The sequence below is a fragment of the Azolla caroliniana genome, unplaced genomic scaffold (genome assembly GCF_043228905.1).
Source record: "Azolla caroliniana isolate FFs.n. ecotype wild unplaced genomic scaffold, voAzoCaro1.0.p SCAF_16, whole genome shotgun sequence".
In the NCBI taxonomy this organism is placed as follows: Eukaryota; Viridiplantae; Streptophyta; class Polypodiopsida; order Salviniales; family Salviniaceae; genus Azolla; species Azolla caroliniana.
In genome coordinates this window covers 7,970,108-7,985,096 of record NW_028230451.1, presented here as the reverse complement: position 1 = coordinate 7,985,096, position 14,989 = coordinate 7,970,108, and the positions used below count along the sequence as shown (strand labels likewise).

Sequence of the window (14,989 nt, the reverse complement as noted above, 5' to 3'; positions counted from 1 at the left end):
GTTTAGCTGCCTGGTTTCCATCATTGCTTAAGAAATCTTTTTTCTTTCTATTTTTTAGATGATGTTGGTGTATTTTTCTGATTCTCTGAACTGGGTATAACTTTTTCTGTTTGATGATCGTTTGCCAATTGTTGGTTGGATAAGATACAGCTTATTAGCTAGCTATACTTTTATGTGCCACTGGCGATTCTCCTTAAACCAATCACACCTCCTTAAAACAACCCTATGGCTCCCAATATCTCCTGAAATCCTGTATAAAATCCTTTGCTTCATAACATGGGCACCTATGTAACACTTCCAATCCACTATTTGGTATCCCCACCTGAATTCTATTTAATCTATATTTGAAAGATCTGGTTTGTATTTTGCACTCTCACAATGCAAATTTCTTGAGAAACATGATCTTGCTTTTTTGTATTTCAGCCCAATTTATCTAAAATTGAGACTGCCATCAATCAATAACAATGGCTTGATAGGATGAAAATTTTCTTACAATCACATCAAAGCATCATCATTTTAGATTTGGAAGAGATGGATGTGTGCTTCATCACTGCTCAGATTCTCGCATAGATAGAAAGCTAGCTTCTGTATAGGAACAAGAGACGATTCAGTTTTATTATCAGCACACTTCTTCATTGCGCTAACACGAGAACTTGGTGATAGGGAGAACTATGCGCGTTTCTTTTGTTGATGATGGATGATAATGCGTGTAGATCAGTGGTACACAAAGCTCTTTTGCACAAACTCCAAGAAGGAAAGATTAGTCAATAGGATAATGAGAAAAAGGAAAGATTAGTCAATAAAAGAGAATAAGCAGAAGGAATCGAAATTAACTGCGGTGAGCGTGGATCGAACACGCGACCTTCAGATCTTCAGTCTGACGCTCTCCCAACTGAGCTATCCCCGCTATGTCTTTAGAAGCTCTGTTCTTATTATATATATTATATAATTGGATCGACACTCTATTGAAAATTGTTCAACCAAATTATAAGACCCCATGTCGATTGATGCTCATTGCAAATGAAGATCTCAAGTACAACCACACAAATGTATAAGGTCAGTGTCACAACCCTAATTGTCGCAAAGTCATTTTAAGATATCTCAAGTGTTTGTGTGGGAAAATAACTACATTATTGTGTGTTTCTTAAATTATAATTCGGATTGATTGCATATTGGGACATACGCGTAGAAAAAGTGAAAAACCTTTACACATTGAAATGGGGTGAGAAATGTGTACTGACTAACCTTCACACTTGTTGGTAAAGTATGGCCTATGAACCAAAGCTGAATATATTTTCATTTTGTAGATGTGGAATTGAGCTGGGACAATATTCAAGAATGTTGGTAGTAAAATGGAATGGTATATGCAACATCTTGGTTAAATGTTTTGCAAATAATCTTGTGTCCATCTAAACACACCATAGAGTCTTCAAGCAAGACTTACATAAATGCAAGGATGAAGGGCTCAAAGATTTCAATGACAATATGTTGAAACTTGGTTGGCGATGTCTTTAACCCAGGCATCATTACAATGGTCACATATATTTCCCCATTCAATGATGAATATTTCTTGTGGAGTCCTCAGGCATTGTCCACACTTGATTGTAACCACTAACGCCATCCATGCAATTGTATACGTTGCACTGATCTTGCCCTAGGCTATTGAGATTGCCGACTTCCAACCCATGTTTGACGAAGTTGTAGAAGGTGCCATTGATGCAAGGTAGAAGTTGTTCAGATTGTTGTGTCATCCTTCTAGAACAAACGATAAGAGTACGTTTGCTCTTAATAATATAGCTAATCCAGCCCTCAAGTGTCATAATGGGTTGGGCGAGTTTGTTTGTGCAAACTATGGAGAGGGGAATAACCATCCATTGGAACGGTCGATAACAATTTTGAGTATACTTCATGTTGGTAAGGAGCATGCTTGAATTTCATGCATAGCAAACATTATTTTCTAGTTGCTTTTTTTTTCTCAATCAAGAGGAAAATTAGAAATATTCACATTGTAGTTTGATGAAGAAACAATTGTGGTTAAGATGTTCATTGTCTCAACATTCTATCAATCTTTATGTGTCAAACTCAAATTGTCAAGTGCCACAAATCTCCAATGTGTCAAATCGAAATTGACATCTATTGTATTAAACTTGTCCTTCAATCAACATTTGTTGCATCGTTGTAGTTACAAGTTATCCCCCATGAAAAATATGACTCCACTCTCGAGCCCCTCCTTAGGTAGTTGTGGAATGAGACCCATTTCTCCGATACTCAAAAAGGCATTGGTAAGTGTGAATCCGAAAAATCTCATTGGGGCCACTGAGTTACCACTATCCACAACAATTTACATGTATTTTTATTTGAGAAATATACATGAACTGTCGTTTAACTGATATATTAGATCAACGATATGCTTCACTATTGGTCATGTGTGTTCTCCTTCTCACAGGTGTGGAAGAGCCCAAAACAGCCTACATTATTCGTACTCGGACACGAAGACAACAAATTATATAAATTAATGAGCTCATGGAAATAAACATTCTTAGCAACGAAAGAATAAGAAGAACAAATACCAAAACTGAGAGAAGACAAACACAAGGCAACATTAGAATGCGGTGAGCGTGGATCGAACACGCGACCTTCAGATCTTCAGTCTGACGCTCTCCCAACTGAGCTATCCCCGCATGTACTAATTGGAACCTTTCTTTCAATAGTTATTGTATTTTGATTGATGGATTACTCCTACTTCTATCAATCCCTTTTTTGGTTTACTTGTTGTGCATGAGCATTATACATGCAATCATGAAAATATAGGGTTAAACCCCCAGGCCAAGTGAGCTTCATGTATTGCCCTTTAGTATTAATAAAGCCTCAGTTTTTAGTCACCTCAATTAACCTCCAAATCGTTGAGTGCAAGTCTATGAAGACATGCATGGGTTACAAAACCTTTGCAGAATTAGGCCCTCCTCGCTAGGTCCAAATTTCCTATCTTATCATACCACTCACACCTTGAGAAATCATATTATATAAAGTCTCGTCGAATACTCAAGAGGATTGTCAAGAATGCTAGACATCACTTACCCACCATTTCCTCGAAATATTGAACTTTTCATTCGACGAGCAACTCAAGCAATCTACTTGTAATGCTTCCTTTTTCACAATGTTGGCTATGCAACTCCTTTGATTAGGGTTTAGGGTTTAAACCCAACTCTTAACATGTCTACAGAGCTCTCCATCTTTTCAACATTCTCATGAAAGAAGTAGGACTCACAAACCAACAGTGCTTTTTAGTAATCCATGAAAACATTTGAGATGGAAGATTCTCACCTTGCTTTGGACATGCTGTACTGTCAACATTTCAAGGTGTTGCCACGATTACTGGTTGTGAGCTTGAGAAAACCATATAGTGCTCATCCAAAGCTTATTACAATCAGAAGTTCTTATTATACTTCCAGACATTTTATCAACAAACTTAACAAAACGCAGCCTACTATAATCATTCAGGAAGTTCCAACCACATTCAGAGAATAATAACTCACGAAATATGAAGGACGTGACATTCGCAAATTGCTTTTTAGAGTTCTTTGCATAGAATGCTCAATGACCATCACCACAAAGTGTAAGCTTAAATAGAAGCCGGAATATAAATACAACGAAATAAATCAGACATGCAAAGAGTAAGATAAGTAAACAGGAATCCAAATAGCCATTAAGATTTAACAGATTGTATCAATTGCATTAAGTAATGCCCACCTCACATGAAAGTTCATCTCCAAACATAGTATTGATTGAGGCACATTAATAGATAGATGTATCAATAGACATTGAGAAAATAAATGTTATGGCTTTTGACAAAAGAAAATAGCTAGCCAAACAGTAATTGAAAGAATGCATGGAAGATAGATAAGACAGAGAGAGACAGCTTCCTGGTATCATGCACTAGAATCAAACATGTGCCTTATGTTTGGAAAATTGTTCACACATTAGGAGTACTTTAGTTCTTGCAAATACGCATCTTCGCATACCTTCATAGTATGTCTCTTAAGAACTAAAATATCTAACAAATCATAGATTTGAAGCATACATCTACCGTGTATTGGTCTTCAGTTAAACTTACTATCAAACAACAATATTGAAACATTCAGCAAATATTAATCCATCACCAAATCGTATCATATATGATCTACTCTGAATTCAAAGTTGCCCACTATATGCACATTCATACATATGTAACTTACACTTGGAAATCCAAATAATTTCGCTTAATCATTCAAATTTGAATCCAAATTTCTGTTAAATCATGGTAGATGATATCATCATACAACATTCCATATGCCATGATCAACTCCATTGATAAAACATCAAATGTGCATTATAACACAATCAGCCATCATCAAACACCAAGCAAATTGATTGTTACTATATCTGATGGTAGAGATATAGAACATAGATACATTACGAACTCTACATCAGCAATTATGCTTTGAAATTTATTTAAAAGTTTGCTTTCTTAGCAAGAATGTAACTAATGATGAGGGGCTAAGAAAACAAAAACCACATCTTGCCTGAATTTAAGTGAAACTCAATGAACCAACAAGCAAATTGGATAACTCAAATAAATTCCTTTGTATATCCATTCACTTTCACACTCTCGTGAGAAAAACAATGTTCTGAGTTACAACAAGATTCACTCCATTACATAAAGTAAGAAAGAAATTTGTGTCCATGTTTTAAAGGATGGATGCATATCATTGTGATAAACTGCACGAATTGCAGTCTTTACCAAAACCAAGTCCCAATAGTTAACCGCATATGGGAAATCAAACCTTATTTTTACTTGTTCTTTTCCCCCCTCCTTAGAACTTTCGCCATACAACAAAAGAATCCGAACAGAAACACACCAGAAAAAAACGAAGAAATCCTTATTCTTTTTCAATCCTTTTTTGCCAAATTCAAAAACACCGCCATGAGAACCAAAAGAAACACAATGAAATCATGAATTGACCTGAGGGTTTGAGCTAAATCCAGAGGAAGAGACGAATCGATGTCGGACTTGCTGCGCACAAAGAGCATACGCTTTCACACTATCTCGGCACTTGAGGGGATCATTAGGGTTCGCACTCAGACAATCGATACAATCTTTCTTCTCTTGGGGGCAAGGCAAAGGTTTAGGACGAGGGGCCTGATACTCCTTCCGGCTGAGTTCACGGGCTCTCTCCTGGATCAATCGCCGCTCCTCACTCTCCTGGGTCTTCAACCTTTCGAGTAATTCTTCACACTCTGCCACTGTCTTCTTGAAAGGAAGCAAAACCTCATCCGCAGCAGGAGGGGGGAGAGGAGGAGGGGCACGTGCGAGGGCCTGGGGTGGGATTATTAGGGTTTGCTTTGGATTGATGGGCGGCGAAGGCTTCGTTGCTTCTCTTCCATCAATCTCATCTGTTGATTTAGCAACAGGTTTCTTGCGAGATTGCTTGGGGAAGAAGGGATGAGCAGGAGGAGGAGGAGGAGGGGGAGGAAGGGGCTTCTTCTCAGGCTCTGTGAGCTTCAGGATGAGCTCAGGGTTGATCTTGATCCCAAACTTACCTCCTGCCATTACTCCTCTTCCCTCCTCCTACCTATGTCTCTGTCTCTGTCTCTGTCTCTGCCTCTGCCTCTCTGTTTTTCTTCGTCTTCCTTTTCTCAAATTCGCTCTAAAGACCCAAAGCACTTCAATCCAATGATTCCATTGTCTGGTTAACAGGTTTAAGTTATAATTAGGGTACTCTACTCATCGATCACTATTTGCTTAATCAGTTGTGTTATGTTTGTTAGGTTATATAATTAAGGTTCTCTACTCATTAATCATTGTGCTTATATTATGTTAGGGTTAGGTTACAATTAGGGTACTCTACTCATCAATCACTATGATTATGTTATGTGTATGTTATATGTTATCGTTTTGCATCGGGCGTGTTCTAGAGAGCGTGGCGAACCAATACCACGTCACAACATCCCCTTGTCAAACCCCCCCTCATCCACTCCCCGATTCGATCGGATCGAACCTGAGCCCTCACCGTCAAGTTTAGCTGTTGGTTTTACACCTCACCCATCCCCATGCTCGCACAATCGATCCGATCAATGGCTTGCTCGAGAATAGGAGAACCTTCCTGTCCTCGAATCGGTTTAGGGTTTGTCGTCATTGCATTGATCTTGAGGTCTAAAATTGCGAGATCTAAAATTGGACGAGGTGCTTTGATATAGCTCATGTGGAACCATTTTACTTTGAGTTGAAAGGCAAGATTCATTAGGCAATAATGTTAGATCATTGCATTGATCTAACATTTGAAATGGCGAGATCTAAAATTGGACGAGGTGCTTTGATATAGCTCATGTGGAACCATTTTACTTTGAGTTGAAAGGCAAGATTCATTAGGCCTTTATTTACAATAATGAGTGCGAGATCTTGACATGTTATGATTTAACCATTCCTCAATGATCGATAAACAAAGTCACCTACGGAATTGAGAGATTTGGGGACAAAAAGACCACAAAACAAAAGTGATCGCGCAAAAATACCAATTGTTGTACGCATCTTTTCTTAGAACCAATGGTTAAGCTATAAGCGAAGGCTATGAGATAGAGATAATCACATTCCACAAACTTCGCACGAATGGCGGCAGGTTTATAGCCCATTGATCACAAAAAATTGTGGCAATAAATTAGGGCTTCATTCATGACGCCACGAGGCTAGCTTTAATTATAATGATATGTCTATAGTTATAAAGTGTTTTGTATATCATTTATATAGTAATTGTGAGGTAGATAGAGTGTGATTGGGGATGTAGCTCAAATGGTAGAGCGATCGCTTCGCATGCGATAGGTAACGGGATCGATGCCCGTCATCTCCAAAGGACCAAAATTGATGTACTTATTCTCCTTCCTTCAACCTATTTTATTTCTTTAAAACTCTCTCTCCCCCTCCTTGTGCTGGTTTTCCTTTTCTCCCTAATTACCCTAATCTTCTCTCATCACATACATGTACTTTTCTTCCTTTTCATTCATCATTCTTCTATTACTACACTTATTTCCGCTTCACTGCGTGCTTAGGGCCTTCCAACACTCAAATGTATTCACAAAAAGATCAATGGCAATAAGCATTGGATGTTATGGGAAACATGTAACAAGTGCTAATTCCTATTTCTGTCAGAGTAAAAATGTGGTTGGTTATTATACATCTCGTATCTCATTAAATTAAAAAACATTTAATTGTAAATGGTTGCGCAAATGTAGTAGCCATTAAACCATTTAAAAGAAGACTAAAGTTTGAGTTTCAATCCATCGTTCTTAGATTTTTTTTTTCAAAAACTACCTTAAATCCTTGCTTATATTTGGGCAAATATTTTAAATACCTTGGTCATGAACTTAAATTTTTTCAAAACCCTTGAAAATTAGTGGGTAGGGTCTATGTTTCTTGGTACTATTCTTATCCGGTATTAGTAGCAAATGAGCACATTAGCAACTAGCTACGATTTCATGTTAGTACACGTGGATCACCGTGAAACAAACTACGTAAGGTTTGTAGGTGTCACATTCTTCAAGTAGAAATAAACATAAAGGAAAACACCTTGTTTGAAAAAGGTTGATGGGAAGTTGTTCATAAGCATTAAAGTGTCCATGTAACATCTCAATTTAGTTTAGACAACTCTTGGGTATTTATGGTTTTGTCGAAATATTCCCATCATACAAATCCTAAGAGGTGATTGGCAAGCTCTACCTCCACAATAACCCTTGAAACCAAAGGGACAAGAGTTCATAACACTCTTTAGAAATGAAAGAGCCATGTAAAGTCGCATGTACAAAATCATTGGAGGCATTTGTGAAACTCTAGATGACCAAACATGGCTCTTTTTGGCATAATCATCATATGTATGTGTTACCATAGATCCTCTTCAAAGTTCTAAAAATGTGTTACATGGAGACTATATGTTGTTGGTTCATTGTTGTTATGTATACATAACGTAGGTGAGGGTAGGTCACTAATATTTACATAAGTTAAGGGTATGTTCACGAATGTTAAAAAGGAACTAATGTGATTGGAGAGAAAGAATGATAGGTGCATGCACTATCATGATTTGGACAACCAATGAATGGAGAGTCTTTTCCTAGGAAGAGGTATAAATATGAGGCTTAGCTACCCTCATAAGCACATTATGTCGGAAGGTTGCTATCATAGACAATTGTGTGTGGGCTAGGCTTTCATCATGACGAAGGTGTTAATCTCTTGCAAGGTATTGATCATCCTAATATCCGACGGTATGGGACGAGTTCTTCTATCCAATTTATTTTCCTTCTTTTTACTTTATTTTGGTCTATTTAGGGATGGCTTCTTCCAACAACCATCTGTATAAATACAGTGGGGATAATGATTCCTTCTTATAACAAATGTCTTTATAAATACAAGTGGGAAGAATGATGTCTTCTTCCAACAACCATCAATATTCTTGTTGTTTGTTGCCTTGCTCTTTTATTGTCTCCAAAGGCATGATCAATCCCCCGTTGACAAACAACCAAACAAGGTTGCACGATCGATCCCCATCTCCTACCATGTCTTTGCTTGATGTGTAATTCATATCATTCCAGAAATGATTTAATACCATGTCATGATTAATCCCTATCTCTCACCATGTTTTTTTGCAAGAAATCTTTCCGCTTGTTTGGGTAAAAACTTCATAATACCATCTTTCATTTAACAAATTAATAACATTTCATGATCTCAACATATGTGGGTTGATTTCTAGTACCTGTTAAGTTTTTACCTGTAAGGATATGGCTCTATTGTGACTAATGGCAAGATTGGCTGTAGTTACTGGGTCAAAATAATGTCAAGATTAATGTAACAAATGATGCAAATAAATAAAATATGCCTTAGCCATTGCTATTGAATCAAAATGGTCAATCAAACTCATTACAAAACCTAGTTTGATAAACACCTAAAACAGACAGACAGAACATGCCAGGTCGTGTATACGAAGAAAGTGCATAAAATTCAAAATTTGACAAGACTGTCTTCATTTCAGAATGTCAGTTCCATACATTCTCAAGGTACATTCCTTTTTGTTTGTAATGTTTCAGCAATGTGCCAAGTCATTTACAACTTCTATACATTGTATCCATAACATAATCTTAAATCCTCATCCATTACATAAAAGTGGAAAAAATAGTGATTGAATCCAAAACCTCCGCAACCAAGCTATGTTGCCTAGGCTATATATGTGATGACAATGAACCAAATCCTCGAAAAATCAATCACTTTCTGTTCAAATGTAAGCAGCACCTCTACAACTAAGTCATGTTGGAGAGGCACCTGATGAGATATATATATATATTAATATATAGTTAGTTTGGTTAGCTCAGTCAAATTCATCAAACAATTGAGCTTCAAAGCATGCATTCATTCTTGAGTGCAATTGTTGATTTCAATTAGGGCCGTTCAACCGCATCTGTGTATTGCGGCGTGGCACCCCAATCTCGCATGCATTCACCTTCGATGCAAACCTGAGTGAGCATAGAGATTCATTTGTCGACTTTGCATCAGGGGATATGTTCACAAACATAAGCGTTTTCGAGTTCCCACCAAGACAAGGCTGACATATAAAAAATAGCACTTACAATCATATATTGCATTTTTGTTACTTCTTAAACAAAAAAAACATATATCTATGTATGTTAATGTGTGTTTGTGTGTAGGCGTGCACATGTGTGTCTATACATACCTGCAGAAGATAGGTCAGCTTCGAGTTGCGGTATGGAATATGCTGATCTCTGTTCGCAATTGCTACAATTACATCTCCCAAACTTGCCAAGCTTTTGTTTATGGCCTGTAAAAATGTAATAGTATCAGAGATTGATCTATCAGGTGCATTTCTTTATTCCCACGTTTGATCACAATGTAACATGGTATATACTTGTGTCTCTTTGAGACGATCGCCACTAGATCCACTTCTAGATAGCCTCTCACTTCCCGCTAAGTCAATCAGATTTAGTACTCCATGGACTTCTTGGTCTATCCTCTGCATGAAATCAATCAACACACATGGAATTTCGAATAAGACAATACCACTTAACCCATTCGAATTAGTGGATTAAAATATACATCATGTGTATTCATGAGAATGTGTAAGGATCTGTTTTGGTATTGATGATGTTGCACATGATATGTTGCTTCAATTTTACATTTCAACTACCTTTTTTATTTCTTACACTTACCTCATTTAGACCTGAAATGCGTAGAGTAAACACACAATGACTTCTGGACGATTGTTCATTCATAGCTGTCTTCCCTACGGATCTAACATGTTCATGACACTTCATATAAATCAGCCCATGTCACAAATTAAGCAATAATTTTTTAATCAAGATGAACAAAACAACTGGTACCGGCTTTGAGAAGCACGACGCAAAAGAGAAGAGACTTCCTTCCATGTTGTTACTTCAATCAACGTAAGATCAGAAACACTAGTATTCCCATTCTGATCATGTGAAACAACAAAAGGTTTACTAGGTGTCTCAACCTTTACATTTGATGACAATAAGTCTCGAATTGTCTCGTTGTATATCTCCAACATAGATGCCTACATGGATCAAAATACTGAAATTAGCTATTTATTTAGAAATCTTGAAATAGTGTATTTCAGCATGTGTAGTGAACCTGTATACGGAAGCTCCATCCTTGAGCATTTAAGGCTTGACTAGCTTCGAAGATCTGTTCCAAAGATCTCGGAATCACTCCTCTCTGTTCTGGATCATCAGGATTACCTAACATTGTGTGTGTTTTTCCTGATCCAGTCTGTCCATATGCAAAGATGCATACCTACAAAGAAGAAGATAACCATATCTCTCTCTCTCTCTCTATCTGTCTCAATCGCATATTCCGAAGGCCTCTTTGGATCATTTTAACAGCCTTGAAACAAAAAGGATTAAATGATAAGGAGATAAACCTTGTACCCATCAAGAGCACTTTGAATTAGTTGAGAAATCTCCACAAATACATCCTCTTGCCCCACTTCTGGACCAAAGACTTTATCAAACGAAAACCCATACTTCTGCCCTGGCGAGAACAAAAAATTTCCCCAAGTGTCATTTTCTGTAGCACCTTTTACACTCATTACAGCACTAAATTGGGTTTATTTAGAGACCTTGGGCTTGAACAAGTTCAATCCCACGCCCAAGTAGTTCAGTTGAAGTTGGATATTGAACAGCAGGTGGTTCTTCTGTTGAATAACTCTCATCATCGGGAAGCAATGGGCGCACTCGGCAAAAGACTCGTATGTTACCTTTCAACTCCTGGAAAACAATTTACAGATTTTTTTTTTCAGGATTCACGCTTTGCATCTCTATTGAAATTCATAAAATGCCAGTTCCATCTGAGCAAACAACATACCAAAATTGTGTTGTGAAGTTTTCTCCTAAGTAGTTCTCCCTCAGAAATCCTAGCCTCTGCTTCAGAGAGAAGTTTTTGCAACTCTTCCATTGCAACCATCTTTTCTGCCCCCACATTTCTATATTGCAGTACAGCATTTTCTGCTACCTGTATTTACACACCAGTAAAATCAATCTGACATGTTTGATGTGAAAAACTTTGACAAAGTACAATGCACATCGCAAGAATAAACAATTTTGTTTGAGACATTTCTTTTGGGAGATCCATGACTGGATCCATGCAATCTATGTATGCCAAATTCATACTCGCACACACAGTTATATGTTACAGAAAACATGGATATTGCACGTATGCATTTAACCTACATATGAACATGCATTCAACACCAATATGTACGTAGTCGAGCAGAAGACAACTCAATGTACCACAAAAGATATGATCTTACCTGCAGTTTCCGATTAGTTATGTCAAGTTTAGTATGAAGGCACATAATCTCTTCTGCTTGAGAGGCATTTTTCTCCTGATTAAAGATGTAAACGTGTATTCAGTAGGAGACATCAAATAGTTTTAGCAAGCACATAAGCATGTATAACTACAACAGACAGAGCATCAAAAACCTCCAGAATTGTTGCCTTTTGGTTAAGCATCTCCACTTCCCTTTCTGATTTTCCAGTGGTCTCCTTGAGTCTAGCATTCTCTTGGGTAAGTATTTCCAATTGGTTTGCCACCTGCTTTGCATTTTCAAGTGTTCGTTGATGTTCAGCTTGAAGTTTCTCTTTATCCTCTATAAGAAGTTTTTTCTGGTGGGTGACATCATGGAGAGAAACCTACAAAAGGAAAAGCAAATGAATGGATATGTTGCAACACAATAAATTTTGAGCATAAGGCACAAGTCTATCCAATTAATCAACCTTAGACTGATTAAGTTGCTCTTGAAGAGCAGTATTTTGACCCCTCAAGCTGCTTAGGGTTTCCACCATGGTTGTTTTCTCTTTCTGAATCCGGCAGAGATTCTCGGTGACTGCTGCAGCATCAGTTTGCAGCTTACTGTTATATGTTTGCAAGCTAGTGTTATACTCTTGTAATCTCTTATTTATGTCTTGCAAGGCAACAACCTGCATTGACATATAGAAAAATTTCAGAATACTGCAGATGAAAATTCCATCTCATTCCAGGTATAATTTCAATTGTGATTGCCGATCATCTTGTAATCAGAAATGAATAAATTTTCGTTGTATTAGTAAATAATAGAGAATTTGATCATTATATATATATATATATATATATACATAAATACATATGCATTACCTGTTGTGCTGCATTTTCAGAATCCTTTTGATGGTTCTCTGACTCTTCTCTCAGGCAGTCTATCTCTTTCTTTGCTTTTTCCAATGCTTTTAAGTCCTTCTCTCGATCCTGGAGGAGCGACTGTAAAAATACACAAATGAATGAATGAATCATTGATGAATATAAGTCTAAATTGCTATCAACCATGGATAATATGCATTATTACATCTATCAATCAACCATGATGGATACCTTTGCCTGAGCTTCTGAATCGTGTAGCTTTTCTTCCAATGCTCCACGCATGATTTTCAACGCAGAAATGCTTTTCTCGAGCTCTTCCTGCTTCAGCTTGAACCTATCTTCTGTTGATTTGAGCACAAATTATTTAATGCATCAGGATATCTTCAAATTAGTGGTAGACTATATGACATAGCATAACAGAAGAATATACAACCTGCAAGGTTTCGGTCTCGTCTTTCTTCATTCAGTTGGTTTTGTAGAGACTCCTTTTGCGACATTTGAGATGCTTCCGATTCTTGAAGTCCTCGTATACATGTACGAAGCTTTTTTATGTAGTCCATCATTTGCTCCGATTTACCCTAAAGGATGAATTCCACCAAATATTAATTAGAATTACATCTTAATTTTCTAAGATCAAGCTCTTGGATAGTCCCAGAATCATGAAATGTCGACCATTCATAAGAATTTCATAACCAACAATGCCTTTTCGTTTAGTATACTCGAATCAAACCGCAAGATAGGTAGTATTATGCCATTAGCATAAACAAAGATCAAGGAAACTTACTTTGAAATCAAACTTGTTCTTCCCTTTCATCTTCAAGTTGATTAAAGCATCAATATCCTCTTTGCTCAACATGACAGGGGTGATGCCACCAATCTCACATGTTGAACCAAATTCAGGTTGGCTTGGTGTGGCAGATGGGTCGTTCTCTCGGGCATTCACCGACGAGAACGCTTGGCGGACACGCACCCTCGGCTCTGACATCACCCTAACACCAAATATGTCCCTTCCGATCTTCCTCTTCTTGTCTGTCGGAGCTTCACGGTTCTCCTTCTGAAATGAGAATAAGAATGTGCAATCTATGAGATCATATGTAAATCGAATCATATAGTAGATGTCCACGTGTGGAAATCAGAAAAATTATTAGACAATGACTCCTTGAATGATTACTGATACTAGTTACAGTAAGAAAACTGACCATTCCGAAAATCAGTCCTTTTAATCATCTAATCAGATATTTTGAGCATCAAATCAAACATTTTGAAGCTTCACATCAGACCATGGGAGCATCTAATTCATACATTCCAGGCATCAAATCGGAGTCAAGAGAGATCCAAAAGCAGTTAAAACATATGTGTCACGCATGTGAAGCATCGACAAAAACACTTTAAGCATCTCAGATCACAGTCAAGAGCTGCGCAGAAGCAGTTAAAACTACTAGGTCACACATACGCGTTAATCTCCGCACCAAAACTGCCATTTTAATCATCAAATCGGACATTTTAGGCGTCAAATCGGACATTTTAAGCATGAAATCAGACATTTTAATCGTTAAATCAGACTCTAATGAAACCCTTAAAGTAGCAATGGAAAATATGGTGTCCACCTTTAGCATTAATGCGTGCACAGGGGCACCACCACACGTCAGAAACAACAGCTAAAAATGCACAGAAACAGAAAAGCCAAAAAGAAATGGGTATATAGGGACGGGATTTGCACAGAAAATGCGTTCAAATTATTAGGGCATAAATGAGGCGAAATGCAAAGAAAAGGGAGGAAAGAGAACTTACATTAAGAGGGATTTTCTTAGCACTGGTGGGCGTTCTAGAATTCATCATCATAGACCTACCAAAGGGAACAGAAGAGGAGTTTAGGGTTTTTTTACTGAAAACAGAGTGAGTTCTTGTTTTTGATTTGTTTACTTGTGGGAGGGAGGAAGAAGAAGGAATCTCTCTGTTTCTGGAGAAACCAATTTAAACACAAACAGAAAAAACAATGCTTCTTCTGTGTAATTTCTTCTGCTTCTGCTTCTGCTTCTCCTTCTTTCTCTCTCTCTCTCTTTCTCTGTTGTTTGTTGGTTGAGAGTTCTGAGTGCGTGTGTTGTTATTTTTGAAAACGAGAGAATGAAAAAGGAAGAGAGCGAGGCGCTCAAACGATCACTTCTTGCTTTTTGCTTTTTCTTCCCTTTTTTGCGTTTTGCTTTTTGCCTTTTGCCTTTCCGCTTTTTTGCCTTCTTCTTCTTCTTTTGCTTGCCGTTCAACACA

At 37.5% G+C, this 14,989-nt stretch overlaps 2 protein-coding genes and 3 non-coding genes across 5 annotated transcripts; 1 reads left to right on the top strand and 4 right to left on the bottom strand.

Annotated features, from left to right (window-relative positions):
- Positions 1-834: 834 nt before the first annotated feature.
- On the bottom strand, positions 835-907 carry TRNAF-GAA (transfer RNA phenylalanine (anticodon GAA)). Its single transcript has one exon. It is a non-coding gene; the product is annotated as a tRNA-Phe (tRNA).
- A 1,701-nt stretch (positions 908-2,608) lies between these two features.
- Positions 2,609-2,681, bottom strand: TRNAF-GAA (transfer RNA phenylalanine (anticodon GAA)). Its single transcript has one exon. It is a non-coding gene; the product is annotated as a tRNA-Phe (tRNA).
- Positions 2,682-4,653: 1,972 nt separating this feature from the next.
- On the bottom strand, positions 4,654-5,650 carry LOC147853902 (uncharacterized). The gene has a single exon (XM_087332720.1). It carries the CDS (start codon positions 5,588-5,590, stop codon positions 4,991-4,993), a length of 600 nt encoding a protein of 199 aa, XP_087188846.1. The 5' UTR covers positions 5,591-5,650; the 3' UTR covers positions 4,654-4,990.
- A 1,161-nt stretch (positions 5,651-6,811) lies between these two features.
- TRNAA-CGC (transfer RNA alanine (anticodon CGC)) lies at positions 6,812-6,884 on the top strand. Its single transcript has one exon. It is a non-coding gene; the product is annotated as a tRNA-Ala (tRNA).
- A 2,121-nt stretch (positions 6,885-9,005) lies between these two features.
- LOC147853900 (kinesin-like protein KIN-14N) lies at positions 9,006-14,649 on the bottom strand. Its single transcript, XM_087332216.1, has 17 exons — positions 14,516-14,649; positions 13,509-13,778; positions 13,158-13,302; positions 12,956-13,065; positions 12,725-12,844; positions 12,328-12,531; positions 12,034-12,243; positions 11,862-11,936; positions 11,417-11,563; positions 11,172-11,319; positions 10,974-11,083; positions 10,685-10,846; positions 10,414-10,607; positions 10,243-10,324; positions 9,942-10,046; positions 9,750-9,854; positions 9,006-9,620 (listed from the first exon to the last, which is right to left on the bottom strand). Exons 1-17 carry the CDS (start codon positions 14,564-14,566, stop codon positions 9,453-9,455), a joined length of 2,406 nt encoding a protein of 801 aa, XP_087188342.1. The 5' UTR covers positions 14,567-14,649; the 3' UTR covers positions 9,006-9,452.
- Positions 14,650-14,989: the final 340 nt, after the last annotated feature.